A 14,777-nucleotide genomic window follows, 5' to 3' on the forward strand; every position below is an offset into this window, starting at 1 on the left:
TACCATTTCCCATTAAAACTGCCCAGTAAACCTGAGATAATACTTCGATGACAGCTTACCTTCCAAATGGGTATTTGAAGGCAAATTCTTTTGACGTTCTCAGTTAATTTTTCCATTGCTCTGTTGCCACGCTTCACTGATAATTTAGGGTAATATCTTGACATCGAGCTTGTACGCCGGCTCCAGGCTAAGCTTGTGCAACACTTTTCCGGGAAATCAATCCACAAGTTGCAATATCTACCTCTCAGTGAGCAAGCTCTTGATATTCATTTAGTTTCTTGTATAATAAAATTGCGCAAGCGCAAGACGTAATACTCGGTATAATGAGTGTAACGCAATCTTTCCTTCGTCACTTCCAGACCAGGTGATTAATTTTTTTTTCTGACAGGGGAGGGAGAAAAAAGTTTTCCGACGCAATGTTGCACGCAATGCATTTAACGGTTCAATGTGGCCACTGCAACAATTTAACTGAGATTTTCCATCATTATGTAAACATACACAAGACTTTTTCACGTCTTTTGTTCCAAATATTTAAACAGTAATTCATTCAATTGCTTTCGCTCAAAATACGTTTTTCTTTCAAGTTAAAACGGGACAACTTCCCGTTTTTCCCATTAGCGCACTCAGCTATTTCTCAGCTCAATGGGTGGTGGAAAATAGCTTAGAGTTCGTAACCATACCCTAGTCACTCCGCCTAGTCCCCTACCCCACCTTTGTACCAACCTTGAATTTCAAGTGAGCGAAAAAAATGTATTTGGGGTAAAGGACGGCCAGTTCCATTTTTTTTATTAAAAGGGGGGGGGGGGAGGGGCTGGAAGATTTTGAAAACAAAAATGTGCAGGCGCAAGCGGGAAAACAAATTTCCTGCTGAGCGCAAACTTATATAAATTCCCTGAAGCATCTTAGTGACATTAATTCTAAGAAGAATGTCCACATAACAGTGCTCCCACGATTGACGTACGCTTTAGGATTTAGCGTGGTATTTGGGTCGTGATACTGTAAAACGTATCCCTATGATCACCCTCCTCCCATCCCCCTACCCCACCCTTGTGCTAACTTTCGGCTTTACCTACAAGCTTTGCAGCAACATTTTTTACAGTACACCTCAGTTTTGTCTGCATAGGCTTGTTTACGTTTGATGGCTACATCAACAGCAAAGTCAAACCCGGCGCAAATGTCTCTTAGTTTTGCAACCGATAACTTGGTCGTGTTGAGTTTCCCTCCTCAGGTCATTTCGCATAGATTATATTTATCCCACATGATGGGGTGTGCCGGCAAAAGTTCCCGAGAAACCTCATTCGTCAATTCTTCGATGGTTGCCTCCTGGGTGGCACATTCAATCTCTTCTTCAAGATCATCACCGTTAAACAGAGACTTCATTGCCGCAGGTCTGGAGAAGAATCCAGCGACCTGAGATGCAGTCAGAAACTCTTCACTGCTGAACATCCATTTTCCTTGCGAGTCCACTGCAGACATCATAGAGCGCGCAACTGATGCTGGATCACTTTTTCGTCCTGACCGCTCACCTCGTTGAAAAATCTCAGTCGGGTAGTTCTTTTGCTTGTACGTAAATCAACATATACGGGAAGCACTCGACTTTAGCACCAAGCCCTACGGTAGCATATCGTGAGAAGACGGCGGTTCTGCAACTGCGTCCAGCTCTGGAACAGCTTCGCATTGCCCCCTCATGCCTTTGAACATATCCAGCAGCAGTTCTATCCACTAGAGTATATCGCTCAAGAGCACGTTTGTGTTTTTCAAAGTGTAAATGCCTCTTCTTTGATAGATATCTCACAAATATTTTGACACAACCCTCCTCACGACAGCTGAAGATCGCTGCGTTACTGTCTTCCTCTTCGATATGGGCTGGTGGATCTCGAACTCATGCTTTTATGCGCCTCTTCTTGACAGATGTAAATGCGCTTGAGTAGGAGCGAGTAACTCCGGTAAGGGTCGGTAGGTCAGATGGGGATGGGCAACGCAATTTGTCTGTAGGGATGAGTTTGCCATCGCCGATACCATACGTCCTCCAAACTAGTAGCCCCTCTTCCTTGTACTCGACATTACTGAGCTGAGTTATACCCTCTATCTTTAAAGACAGCACCGTCGAGACTTGGGCAGTCGGGACTTGGGCACACAAGGCTACGTTAACACCAGGAACTCCACCACAAGAGAGTATCGCGTCTCTCATCTGCTCAGGGGTCTCGATATCATTTCCAGCGTTAAGATAAATCTTCATGTGTGACTTTATAGTCGCAGCCTTCCGATCACATGCCGCCTTGCCCCCTTGTGGATCAGAAAATTCTAGACGCCTGATCTTGACACCTTCTTCATGGCTAAGGGCTGCTGCACAGACGAGAGTGGTTCCGCAGTGGTAGCAGCCGGCATTATCCTGCCGATAACAGACGGTTTTGAGCCCGGGCATGGCGATCTTGAGCTGCTGAATAACATCAGCTATAACGGCAAGGACAGCGCAGCTGTCTTGACTACAGGACTTTAAAATGTGTGCGAACGTTAGCATCTGCAACTCCCCTCCCTCCCATCTTGTGGCAACTGTCAAATGCCATGGGATCCCGCGTTTACCGAACCAATCGGTCTGGCTTTCTCTATACTTCCGAGGAAGATATTTCATTGCCCAATCTTAAACAATTAAAACAGACGACTCATCAATCGCTTCCAAAAGCTGTACTCTGGCTCCATCCTGATTGACGGAACGGAGGAGATGAGACTTCCACACCAATATAGCGGTCTTTGCATTCTTGACTCGGAAAACAAGTTCTTCCTTCGTGTTGGATGTCATGTTTTGACTTTCCGCAACCAAACCTTCCTCGATATCATTTAGAGTTGACGCCAATGTAACGCAGCGCTCACACACGTCACTGTGATAGTGATCACATGTGGCCTGGAACGAAGGCTCCTTCGGGTCGCTTAGAGCGAATGACCTGCAGTGATCCGCTACTGTAGAACTCTGGGAAACGTGGACCTGCATAAACGTTTGAAAAAAGTTATAACTAAGAAGCGCTGCTTTAAAAGAGTACTTGGCAGAAAGATAGAGAAGATTTCACATGTCTGCCAGACAAGCTTAGTCTGTTGTTAGTGAGCCAATCAAATGGCGATCCAAACTCAAACACACGTTTACTCATGTCACTACTAAACGCAAGTCAGACATATTTCGCCTCCTGATTGATTTGTTGTTTAATGGGTTCCGCCCTTGGTTGGCTGAGGAATATTTTTTTGCGGTTAGTTTTACAACAGTCAAGTGAAATTTGCTCTAACATTTTGCATAGTTAGTAGAGGGGACTATGCATTTTGTTATCATATGTTCCTTATGGACCGATTGGCACGTCCATTGAGTCAGTCCTTTCTAGCAATCAGCCTTTGAGTGCCGGACAGTAGAACCATGAAACTGAAAAATACTTAGCGGTAAATAGCACCAACAGAACAACAACAACGAAAAAAACAATAGAAAGTATCCTATTTAATGGTATTTCGATTAAACTGCTAGCAGGTGGAATAGGGCGTTTTTCTTACTCGGAAAACTGGGAGTGTGTGATCGAAGACGCCACATTGAATGCACAAGACAAAGATTTGGGGCGAGTGACATAGAGAGGTATAGGGGTATCTGCCTAGCGCAGGGTCACACCCACCTTAAAGTCGCTTTTAAGGTACCGCTTACTTGCGCGTAGATTATTTTCCTGCTTTTTCGCCCATCCCATGCCTTCTCCTACATCTCCAAGGGTTTCAAAAACATCACACAGATTGTCAAATGCTTCCGCAACTGCAGCACTAACATAATCAAGGCCTCGAACCGATGTCCGAACAGACGCAGCGCACTTGCTTAAAATCCGCACAAGGGTAGCGCGGCTCAGTGGCGTGAGCCCAGACTCCTGGCAGTAAGTCATATACTGGATGACTATTCACTCTGGGATAATCACCCGTATGACGTTTGGAACCTTGATAGTCTCTTTAGTCGATAACATGATTGTTCTTTCGCCAAAAGGCAAATCTTTGATAATATGGGGACTAGTGATGAACGCTATGAAGTGGTCGATTTGAGCAGCGGATAGTCTCATTCTTGGCGTCGGAACTGTTAGCACTGGTGCTCTCCTTCCATATACTAAGCAGTGGCGTCTGGCCTCCGTAAAACGATACTGAGATAAATCGGGTATCCAGTGTCGGAGCTGATTCAGTGCCAACTTATCAGCCATAATAGACAGGATTTTCCGACGCGTCTCCCAGCCGTCGGCTGCACGGTAGCATTCCGCGAGTGCGCTCATCATGGTTTCGTCGACTGAGATACTTGTGGCTTCCTCTCCGTTACATTGTAAGGTTCTTTGTATGACACCAGAGGAATAGAATGCATTGAAGAGAGAACCACCATCACCTGGAGCTATGTCTTGTAGAAGTGTAGATAAACCTTGACTTGCCTTCCGCACGTAGCAGCGTCGTGTTCTTTCACTCGCTTCTTCCCAAGGCCACTGTAGCCGAGAACGAATGGGACTGATTTCTCGAGTGCGCAAATAATCATCGAGTGGGTCAGTGCATCTTGGACTTTGTTTCGCGCTTTGTTGTAGCTGGTGCGCTGTCAAAGGAGATCTCCTCAGAGGAGGACAAGTCGTTGCTAGGTGGCAAATAGAAGCTTCCTCCTGGGGTGGCTGGGGTACTGTGTTCAGGACGAGTAAGAGTCGTCTCCTCGGCCTAGAACAGCAACGTCAGCTGTTGTATTGCGCACGGTTCATGAGGCTTTTCCATGATAATATATAGAAAACAAGGCGTGGCATAAATGATTGAAAACGACCATAACAATAACGTCGCTAAGTATAATCAGGGAGTCTGATTAAAAAAGAGCGATGCAGAATAAGAGTTGTGTGGTAACTCAATGAAATTCAGGCCTTTATCCTGTTCATGTAAAATCAATGGTATGTGCGAGACTCCCAAAATAGCTAGTACTTACCAAAGAAAGCTCATGAATACTCTCTGAAAAGGCAATAAGTTGTGGGTCTTGGCAATCAGCTCTGACATGTTCTCCAAGAGTTATCCTACATTCACTGCAAATATTCCTTGAAAGAAGATAAAACAATAATAAATAATGATACGTATGATGCACGTATCTAATACCGCAGTTCAAATATATGAACTTCAAATAAATAATGAATAATGATTCAATTTTAGTGCTCAACATTGCTCATCCGAATGTGACTTGGCTCTTATGAAATGTAATGTAACACTGCAGTCTATGGATTTTATTCGAATGGACACTTACCAAAGCCGACTGGAAGAAATATTTCAGTAATACGCAAGATTAATCTGGAGATGTCTTTACTGATTCCACGCTCCGTAGTACGGGATTTTCGGACGTGCTTCGACAGCTGGGCTGGTATACGGAAACGCGCCAAACCCCTTCGCCACCCAATTCCCAGCGAAGAACGATGAGCGGGACAAACATTCATGTCAGAAATGTTGGAAGGGAAACTGAAAATTGAAGCTCCGACCAAGGGCTAACGCTCGAAACGTCAGCTTTTGTAATAGTTACGGTGGCCAATTTACCATTTCAACTTTGTTGATATATCCAAATTATTTCGTTACTCCCACCGACGCAGCCCCAAACAGTTTCTTTCGAAACTATCAGCCTTTATTCATTTGAAAATTGAAGACCTTGCTAGAATCAGTTCCACTTCAGTGGCTACGCCGCTGCCGGTGGTAATCCCAAGAGAGCTTTTTTAGCGGTGATATATCCTTGTTATAAGTTAGCAAGGGAACTAAATCTTGGACTTTAGTGCTTCGAGGGTCTTGACCGCACTGGCCACCAACTAGCCGCTGAAACGAGCATTTTCTCTCCATTTTCCAATTCTTTAACCAATGACGCAGAGCAAATGACTCAATTTCGACAGAAGTAAACACATGTGTCCTAATGTTTGATTTCAATTTTTTTGTTTGACCAAGTGAACGCTCAAGTTATACAATACACTTAAACAGACCTAAACTCATTTTCCTGCACATATCTTTGTAAAGTTGTAAAGATTTTAATCCAGTGGAGTTCAGTTTTTCCACGTAAGAAGGTTTACTAAATTTAAGAAAAAGTTAGGAGCCTCGCACTTGCTAAACAACGAACAATAAACATAATCTTTATTTCTTAAGATAAAATCACATATCCTAAGTTACAACATAAACTCACAAGGGAAACTATTATCTTAAGATAATTATCCTATTACTAAAAACGTTCTTAAACCTTTCAGTATGGATTTTAGGGACAGAGACTGACGTATCTCTAAGATTGTAGCTCATGTTCTTTTCCTTAGGTGAAAACTGGAAAAACGGGCATTCGGGGTCATTCGATCTTTTTTTGTAGAGTGGCTTGTCCGCCTTCTCTAACAAATCTTCGCTTATCGGGCAAGCGATCGACAAGTTCGATTTTAAAAGGTAACAGCTCGAATTCTGTGAGAATTCTATATTTAGATCTTTTTGAGAGGTTAACAAAGCGCTTGCCACAGATCTATTTGCGTTTGGTTATTATCTGTTTTAAACTTAGATCTCTCTCGTTGGCAACCCTCAAAACAGTTTTACGGCATGCTCTATGGTCGTACGAAAAGAAACATGTCTCGTGCGAACCCAAAAGCAAATCATTTTCAGTTTCCAAAGGGATAGTTTTCGAAGAATCATTAAAAAGCGTGTGCGTACTTCTGCATCGAAAGCTATCTTGTTCAACATAATTTCGAAAAAGTTAGAAGCACCACGAAGTTGACCTATTCGCGTGTTCACCTGCCATGGGCAAATTGGTAAATAAATTAATACAAAAATGATAACAAAAACTCGCTTTGCGGCCAATAGCTTTTTCAGATATACATTACTATTCCCTTTTATCTAGCTTTAGGAAATCATTAACAATGGACCCGCCGAGGCATTTGAATTTTGGAGCTAAAACTAGCTAGGATTTCTAGTTTGTTGCACAGTCACTAGAAAATGGGAAAAGTAGATGTGTTGCGTGTACATACACCGATTCAAAGTATTGCATACAAAGAACTCTCCTTCAAAATAGGCTTGTGATAACAAAAAAAAAAAAATACAAAACGCAAACATTTTATGCTAGTGAGGAGGAAAATGAAGAAATGAGCAAAAGCAAGACAAAAATATCCATGCGGATGTATTTGCGGCACGTGATCACTTAGATGTGGAGATTGCGTGACATCGATCTGGGTCTATTTTTCAATTCAATATTAGTTCCTTCACTTCTTGCCTCTTTTCATTAAAAACATTCAATAGGTACCCAGAGGAGGCTTTATATGCAAGACATGGATCCAGGTCCCGCAAAAATATTACACAAACCAGAGAAACTAAAGGTGCCGTAGCCGTATGAAAAGGCCGGTGGCTGAGCACGGCAGCAAGACAGGAAAATCATTAGCGAAGAACATCAAAGTTATTTGCCTTCAAAAACCCATTTGGAAGGTAAGCTGTCATCAAAGTGTTATCTCAGGTTTACTGGGCAGTTATATTAGGAAATGGCAGGGTTTTTTCAATGGTCTGCTCTGAAAGCGAGCTAAGGCTAGTCGAATTGTTTACATTTCCTGGTGAAACAAAATCCGCTCCGAAAGGTCAAATTGGGTCAACTTGCATTGGGCCTCTCGCCTCAGAAATAACTTTTGCCAAGAAAAAAATTATATCACGTTCAAAAACAGCTCTTGTACTCACTATAATTTAATTTTGAAATAATTCTACATAATACCGAGTATGTTTTGAGGTGTTTGAAAACGGTATGGAATTTTTGATTTTCAGAGTCTAGAAATTTCGGTTCTTTTCGCTTCCTCTCCAGGAATTCGGAATTACCATTGTAAGTCTAAAATATCATCAAGGCAGCTTAGCAATACCTCCTAAATAAAATTATAAACTAAGGAAAACCATAATTGGTTATGCACCTTCACGCGAGTTCGATTATCTGATCATGAAATTTAACCTCATTTCTGTGATTTTTCGGCTTCACGGGTGGTCGATGGTTTTTCGTAATTTTCTCAAAAATGTAAAAACTCTAGAACCTAAAACTTATATCACGATTCTTAGCACACTATAGGTTATCTCTGGAAAAAATATCAAGGGGTCCATTTTTCCGACCTTGTGCCGCCCCTCACGCGGTGGTTTGGTAGAGTGACTCTTAAAACACTTACGATTACTGCTCATTGAGTTTCACAGTTTCGCCCCTCTATAAGCAAAAGACCTCTGACCAGTTGAAAAGCGGTAAAAAGGTATATTCAGGGTACTAGCTGATCGAGTTTCCCTGTCATGAACACAAGAACTGAACGCAGCCTAAACTTATTTGCGAGGTAATCTGGGGTGAGATTGTTAATGCACTTGAAAACCATAATTGCATCAGTCAATTAAGTCTATCTTTAAAAGGGAGCCAATTCAATGATCTTAGTCCTTCGGAAATATGGTCATATTTTCTAAATCCCAGAACAATTCGTCCAGCAAAGTTTTGAACTTTTTGTAATTTGTCAATTTTGCTATTGCTGGTATTGCTCCAGACACTTGAGCAATATAATAATTTTCTAAAAACGAAAGCATTCACAAGTAAAAGACACTTAATTCTATTGATTTGTTCTAACTTAAATAGACAGTCTGAAAAACTCTTAGTAATACGTTCGTTAAAACTGAAATTTGCCTCCAGTTGAACGCCTTGGTCTTTGGCGGCAGTCTCACGTGATATTTGTTTATCAAAAAATGTTAGTTTGAATGGTGCGGGAAGACTCCACAGTAGTTGTGGTACTCCAAATATCAGAACTTTGGTTTTACTTAGAAAATTTAAGACTCCCCTTCACCTCATCCTCATAGGAAAACAAACTAACCAAAGATTAATGACACTCATCATCTGCTGGTACCCGGTGTCGGACCTGAGGATATTTTGATTCCGCGCCCCAATGCTCCCCCACTAATCAACAGAGACTTTACGGTGATTCATATATGACACTCATTCACATCATGCTAGGATCAGAAATATCGAAAGCTTCTTCAAGTTAATAGAGTTAGGAAAATTTTGAATTATAAGCTCGGAAAGAAAATGGGGGAAGATTCTTTTCTGTCTTGTCACGAGCGCAAGACAAAGAAAATCATTATGATTCCCCCGTAAGGACTGGAATCTCAGGTGTTCGGATTCCGTGCACGATAGAGCATCGGAGAGCGTAGTTGGGCGTTTGAGGGCGGAATACGGGAGTTTGAGGTTCGATTCCTCGTGGGGACTCTTTTACTCGGGTACTCCAGTCGTTGTTTCTTCAGAAACTTTCTTCAGTCCTTCATTTGAAAGTCCAATCCATAACATTAGTAGGAAGGGGCTTGGGACCAAATAGGAAAGACAATATGGCGGATGGTCTCTCGTGATGTGGAATTACGTTAATTCTTCGATCTTTTTCCTCCTTCAGGTGGTGTCAAACTGTTTTCCTCCTGCACTGATTCACCAACTCCTACAAATTGTACCATATATTTTTCTTGGATGCATTTGTTATGGAACTGACGCCATGTTTTTATCAGTCCAAGGAGAGTACGCCACTTACATTGGAGCTCTTGTTGACAATGCTGCCCATGGGATCATTGCTTTCTTCAGTTGGTGTATCGTTTGTGAGATCCATGTCCGAAGAGATCTGATCGACGGGGTTCTTTGTGGTGTCATTGCTTGTGCGGTCGATATCGATCATTTTATTGCAGCTAAATCTTTCAAACTTCAGGTAAGACACAATACTCAGTTAAAGAAGAGGGCTTTATCGTGCCTCTATAGCCTCGACTGAACACGAAGGGATTTTTAGAGTTTGGGACAATTATGCAAGGGGCATTAAGATTATTATTTTTTTTTTTTTTCATCCCAATCGCAACTTGGCCTTTCAAGTTTGTCCCCCAGGCTCCCTTTAGAAAAGCCATGAGGTGAATTCTTTTTTATGATTGACTCTCTGATTGCCTAACTTTAATGGGGATCGACTCGCAGTGATGAGCCAAGAAAATTTCCTTACAGGGCACACCAGATAAATACAAGGGAATTGATCTGCTTATATATCCAACATGTTAGATATCGGCCATTTCACGCAATGATCACCATGATTAGAGTATATGATTTGCCAGTGTGTCTTTTACCGTAAAATGAGCACAAATTATTTGAAGAAGTGAGCAAGAAAACGTAAGTATCCTTGATCAGAAACCTCCCTGAAAATATTGTATTTTATAGAGGTACAATTGATTTAATTTGCCCCAAAATACCTGAATCCATGCTCTATCCATGTGAAACTCTGCAGAAAACTGCGAGGTTCATCCTGCAACCAGGAGACTCCAGAATATTGCTGCAGGGATGTTGCAGAACTCTTAAATTGATTTGCTGGCAGAGTGAGTGCCCAGGGGCATGGTCTCCTGAAAAAATGTAAAATAATTGAAGTAGCTAAGACATGCATTCCTTTGTTCATTTCAAGAACTTTACACTGTTGGAATATGTTCCAACCATCTGAAACGTTAAATGCATGAGAAATCAAAGTTTTCATTGTGAGAGTGTAAGATTGAATTTGTCATGTGCTCTGCACTTAGCATAAATGCTTGAGAATTCCATTGAATACAATCTATGTTTATTTATCAGTTGTCAATGTTATATTGTACAGGATGCCCTTCAACTTAACCACAGACCATTTCTTCACACTATGACAGTTGTCTTCATTGTGGTGCCAATATTACAAGTGTGGCTTGCACAGAACAATTACTTTCTTCGATCCCTTCCATACGTGTTTGCAGTCGCTGTTATTTCACACCATCTACGCGATGGAAACAGGCGTGGCTTATGGTTTTGGCCTCTTGGGAGTACTCCACCTGTGCCGTACTGGATATACATTTGTTGTACTGTAGCCCTACCCTTTATTGTCAAAGAGACAAAAGCTAACATTGACAAACTGGCTGTTATTCCTATAGCGAAACAAAATGCAGTTCTGCTGGATGTATGAATAGTACCTGAATAGAGAAAGTTATCCATTTTTTGTTAAATATAAGGAAATACTGAGAGATTTTATTCAAATGCTTATTCTATGACTTAATATATCAGCTTGAGCAACTCAAAAGGGCTTAAACAATAAAAAAGAGGGAGTTACTAGTTAAAAAATTCTGGCAATGACAGAATGGCATGTTGTTACTCAATTATGAAGGATGTAAAATTTACTTGTCTTGAAATACTTTTAGCTTATGTAGGCTCTAAAGTTAAAAGAACTTTGTGTTTTATGAATCATAATTGGTCAAAAATTTTAACAGTCTACTGAGAAATAACTTGCATATAACTGACAACTGAGATTTGAGTTAGTGAATAAAAATATGGGCCAAATTTAAGCCTGCAAACATGAGGTTGGCATTTGAGGCACTTGGATAAATAAACTACTTGAGGGAAATAATCTATCTTTCATTTTAGTATTTACAAGCCTCCTATCTACCCCTTCCCAGGCTCTTTATGCTCTTTTATAACCAATCAATATTGTCTTCCACTCAATCTCATTTCTTTAGTTTGTGCCATTAAATTTCTGGCAAAATAGTCTGATTTGAGTGCCTCAAAACAACTGATGGGAAGTGTTTATGAAGAATAACACATCTTTGACATGAAACTATACATCAAAAGACAAGTTTGGAGAATATTACAGGTACAATCAAGCAGTTGTGCCTTAATCTTATCCTTTAAGCTCAAGTGCATAGTATCTCTGAGGATATCGTTGCTTGATGATTTGCAAGCGAGTTAAAGAATGACCATAATTTATATGTCTATAGAATGCAGCTTTATTAAATCACAGCAACACAAACCGGATTTGACTACTGTACTGTCAATCGTCTGTCAGCCTCGTCAAACGAGGTCATACTTAACAAATCGAGAAGCCTTGACTGTGCTCTGTTCTGTAGTAAAGCACGCAGAAGCGGCTAGAGCACGAAAGAAGTGGGGAAAAACACTAGACTACGTCTCGTGTTTCTCCCCACTTTTTGAGTGCTGTAGCCGCTTCCTAAGTGCTTTACTACAGAACAGAGCACAGTTAAGGCTTCTCTATTTGTTTTATAATAAAGAATCCGTTAAATTCCCCACACATTACTTGCAATTTCCAAACAAACTTTATTTTCAAAGCGAACAACAGTGTCGTCAGCATGCTCTATTTAAACAATAGAGTGTTTCTGTCGAGGAACTATCGGCTGATAGTTGCCCCGCGAAAATTTGATGTTCTTAAAACAAATATTTGCCCGAGAAGCGAAACTTCGAGGGCAAATATGCTAGTTTTAAGAACACCAAATTTCCAAGGGGCAACTATCGGACCGATAGTTCCGAGACATAAACACTCTATTGTTTTTATTGTTCACCACTAAATTTTCTTCCGCGCCTACAGCTTGTCACAAATGTCAGTAATTCGCAACCGTACGTTGTCTAAATAATACGTTATACCTGTCAGAATTGAAAAGTCACTGTTATTCCGATCTGCTCAACTTCGCGGCCGTCAAACCATTCAAAACTTTTCACGGATGAGTACTATCAATCCAGGTATTTTCCGCGGATGGGCACTATACATCCGGGTATTTTCCGCGGGCGGGCACTATGGGCTGATAGTGTCCCTCCACGGATGAACACTATCGCGTCACGTGATCGATTTAAACCAATAAGAACCGGAGAAAATTTAGTGGTGAACTCTCTGACAGAGCACTTACAATAAGGCAATCAGAATCCTTGTTAGAATGGCAACCTAATTTGATTGGATGAACAAGACCAAAGCTGTCAAAATGTTAAACCATCGAAAGCTATCACGAAGAACCGCAAATCTTGCTTTAAGAATTCGAATCCATAGAAGAGCAGTTTTTGCGTACAAAAACCAGTCTCTGTAATAACATGATTAATGAAATCCGGCCGAATTTTAGCCAATGAAAACCTGGACGTTATTAACGTGACAATTTGAAAATAACTGCTTAAAGCTTGTGGTTGGAACTTGACAAACTGCTGCGCTGTGTTGTTCTGTGAATAAACAACGGTCGAATTTACAGCAGCGTGAGGATTTTCTGAACTGGTGGCTGCATCAGAGGAACGTGGCAGCGATGATCTTCCATTCAATGCACCAGAGAGGATATCTGAACAAGCCTGTAGCTGTTCACTGGATGGACGAGTGTTGTAATTCCTCAGGCTAGCTTCATTAGATGCGATGACGAGAGACAGCCATTATGTGCCGCGATGGGACTTGCGCGTTGGATCACAGCGTGATTGCAGTGGCTCTGGCACTATGGTTAGTGTAGATTCTCGAAAGAGACGCTACTTTAGAAATTTCTTTCATTATTCCTTCAATTTTGTTGACCTCCAGAGGCTTGTTGTCGTACCAAACTTTAACTTAAGGTTCACGACTCGCTTTGGGTACTGAAAAAGTGCTTTGCAGGCAGGATTTAACTTCTGGATAGGTCAATCTCTTTGTTGTTCATTTCGTGGAGGTTCTTGGCAACTTTTCTTTCACTACACCAAGCTATTAATAAACGGCAACGAAAGAACAAAGTGTTTTATTTGTATTTTGATGTTAATTTTCTAGAGAAAGTTATAGTTGTTGGTTAGAAACGTATGCGTGCTAGCCAGTTTTAAAATCATCCACTTTCCTTGATTTTTTTTTTTTTTTTTGGCAAGAAAGTTTAGCAAATGTGCGTCCACTCTGTTCGAGGTTTACATATGGTATTTACTATGTTTTCTCACCTTCAAAAACTCGGATAGCCCATTCGGTGTATTGTTTGGTTTTCTTTGTTTCTGCTCTTACAATTATCTCGTCTATTGCGGCACTTGACATGTTTTCAAATATTTGCCTGTTTAAATTGCCGTAGCCTGCGAAGCAAGCCATGGGGGAAAGGAGGGGGGATTGGGGGGAGCGGAATGTGCGGAGGGGAGAGAGAGGGCTTGCCACAGACCCCCACTAACTAACGAAACGTCCCCTATTTTCATATTCATATCGTGTTGCATATGTCAATCAGCGTCTCCTAAAATTAACCAATCAGAAAGCGCCATTAGCGAGAGCTCAGTAAACCATGCAAACTGTCAAAACAACAACTAAAAACTTGCTCCACGTGAGTGAGAAATATCAGACGACAAGGAGAATCTGGTATCAAAATCTAAGAGAGGGAGAAAGCCAAAAGTTAATCCAGAAGACGTAGTTTGCCGGTTTTGTGGAGTAGATTTAAGAAATAAATTTGGAAGTGGCTTCAAGAGTTTTGTAAACATTTTTAATCAGAGTCAAAGGGAAGAATTTCAGTGTGTCTTCGCCGATCGCCTTCGAACGGTCGGTTTTCACTTTGAAAATAAGTCGCACACATCTCAAATTATATGCCTTCCTTGTGCAAGGAAAGCTAACAGTTTTTGCCAGTTTTATGAATCGTTGAATAAGGCCGCTTCTCAATGTCCGGATTCCCGTGATGTTTCGTCGAAATGAAAGTTTTCAACACCGACAGGAAAAAGTCCAGGTTGAAAGAGCTTGCGTGTCCCCTCCCCGGCACATGCAAAACCTACATCTAGCAGGGAAGCGTTGTTTGACTCGCAGACAAAAGGACAACCCTCAACTTCAGCGATGGATACAAATTTAAACATTGATGAAAAGGCTCCAACGTCCACCGGCTTTGCAATGTTGTGATTACGGGCAAGTTTGAGAATGAAGACGCCATTTTTATTAAGGCCCTGAGCTTGAACAAGTGGATGGCTGCCACAAATATTCTACTTCGACATCGATTCTTGAGGGCAGAACTTCTCGAAATTACCGTCGTCCGCCATTTTCTAAATGGTAGTCGCC

At 41.3% G+C, this 14,777-nt stretch overlaps 1 protein-coding gene and 1 pseudogene across 1 annotated transcript; one reads left to right on the top strand and one right to left on the bottom strand.

Moving 5' to 3' along the window:
- Positions 1-1,224: 1,224 nt before the first annotated feature.
- LOC148740856 (uncharacterized) lies at positions 1,225-4,601 on the bottom strand (annotated as a pseudogene).
- A 4,698-nt stretch (positions 4,602-9,299) lies between these two features.
- On the top strand, positions 9,300-11,797 carry LOC111343874 (transmembrane protein 267). The gene is made up of 2 exons (XM_022951069.2): positions 9,300-9,707; positions 10,620-11,797. Exons 1-2 carry the CDS (start codon positions 9,363-9,365, stop codon positions 10,953-10,955), a joined length of 681 nt encoding a protein of 226 aa, XP_022806804.2. The 5' UTR covers positions 9,300-9,362; the 3' UTR covers positions 10,956-11,797.
- Positions 11,798-14,777: the final 2,980 nt, after the last annotated feature.

This window comes from Stylophora pistillata, chromosome 1 (genome assembly GCF_964205215.1).
Source record: "Stylophora pistillata chromosome 1, jaStyPist1.2, whole genome shotgun sequence".
NCBI classification, from domain to species: Eukaryota; Metazoa; Cnidaria; class Anthozoa; order Scleractinia; family Pocilloporidae; genus Stylophora; species Stylophora pistillata.

What these genes read in the sequence shown, in the direction of transcription:
- LOC111343874 (XM_022951069.2), top strand. Translation starts at nt 9,363, where the DNA reads ATGTGGAATTACGTTAATTCTTCGATCTTTTTCCTCCTTCAGGTGGTG. An exon ending in CTAAATCTTTCAAACTTCAG is followed by an intron (nt 9,708 to 10,619) that starts GTAAGACACAAT and finishes TATATTGTACAG; the next exon opens with GATGCCCTTCAACTTAACCA.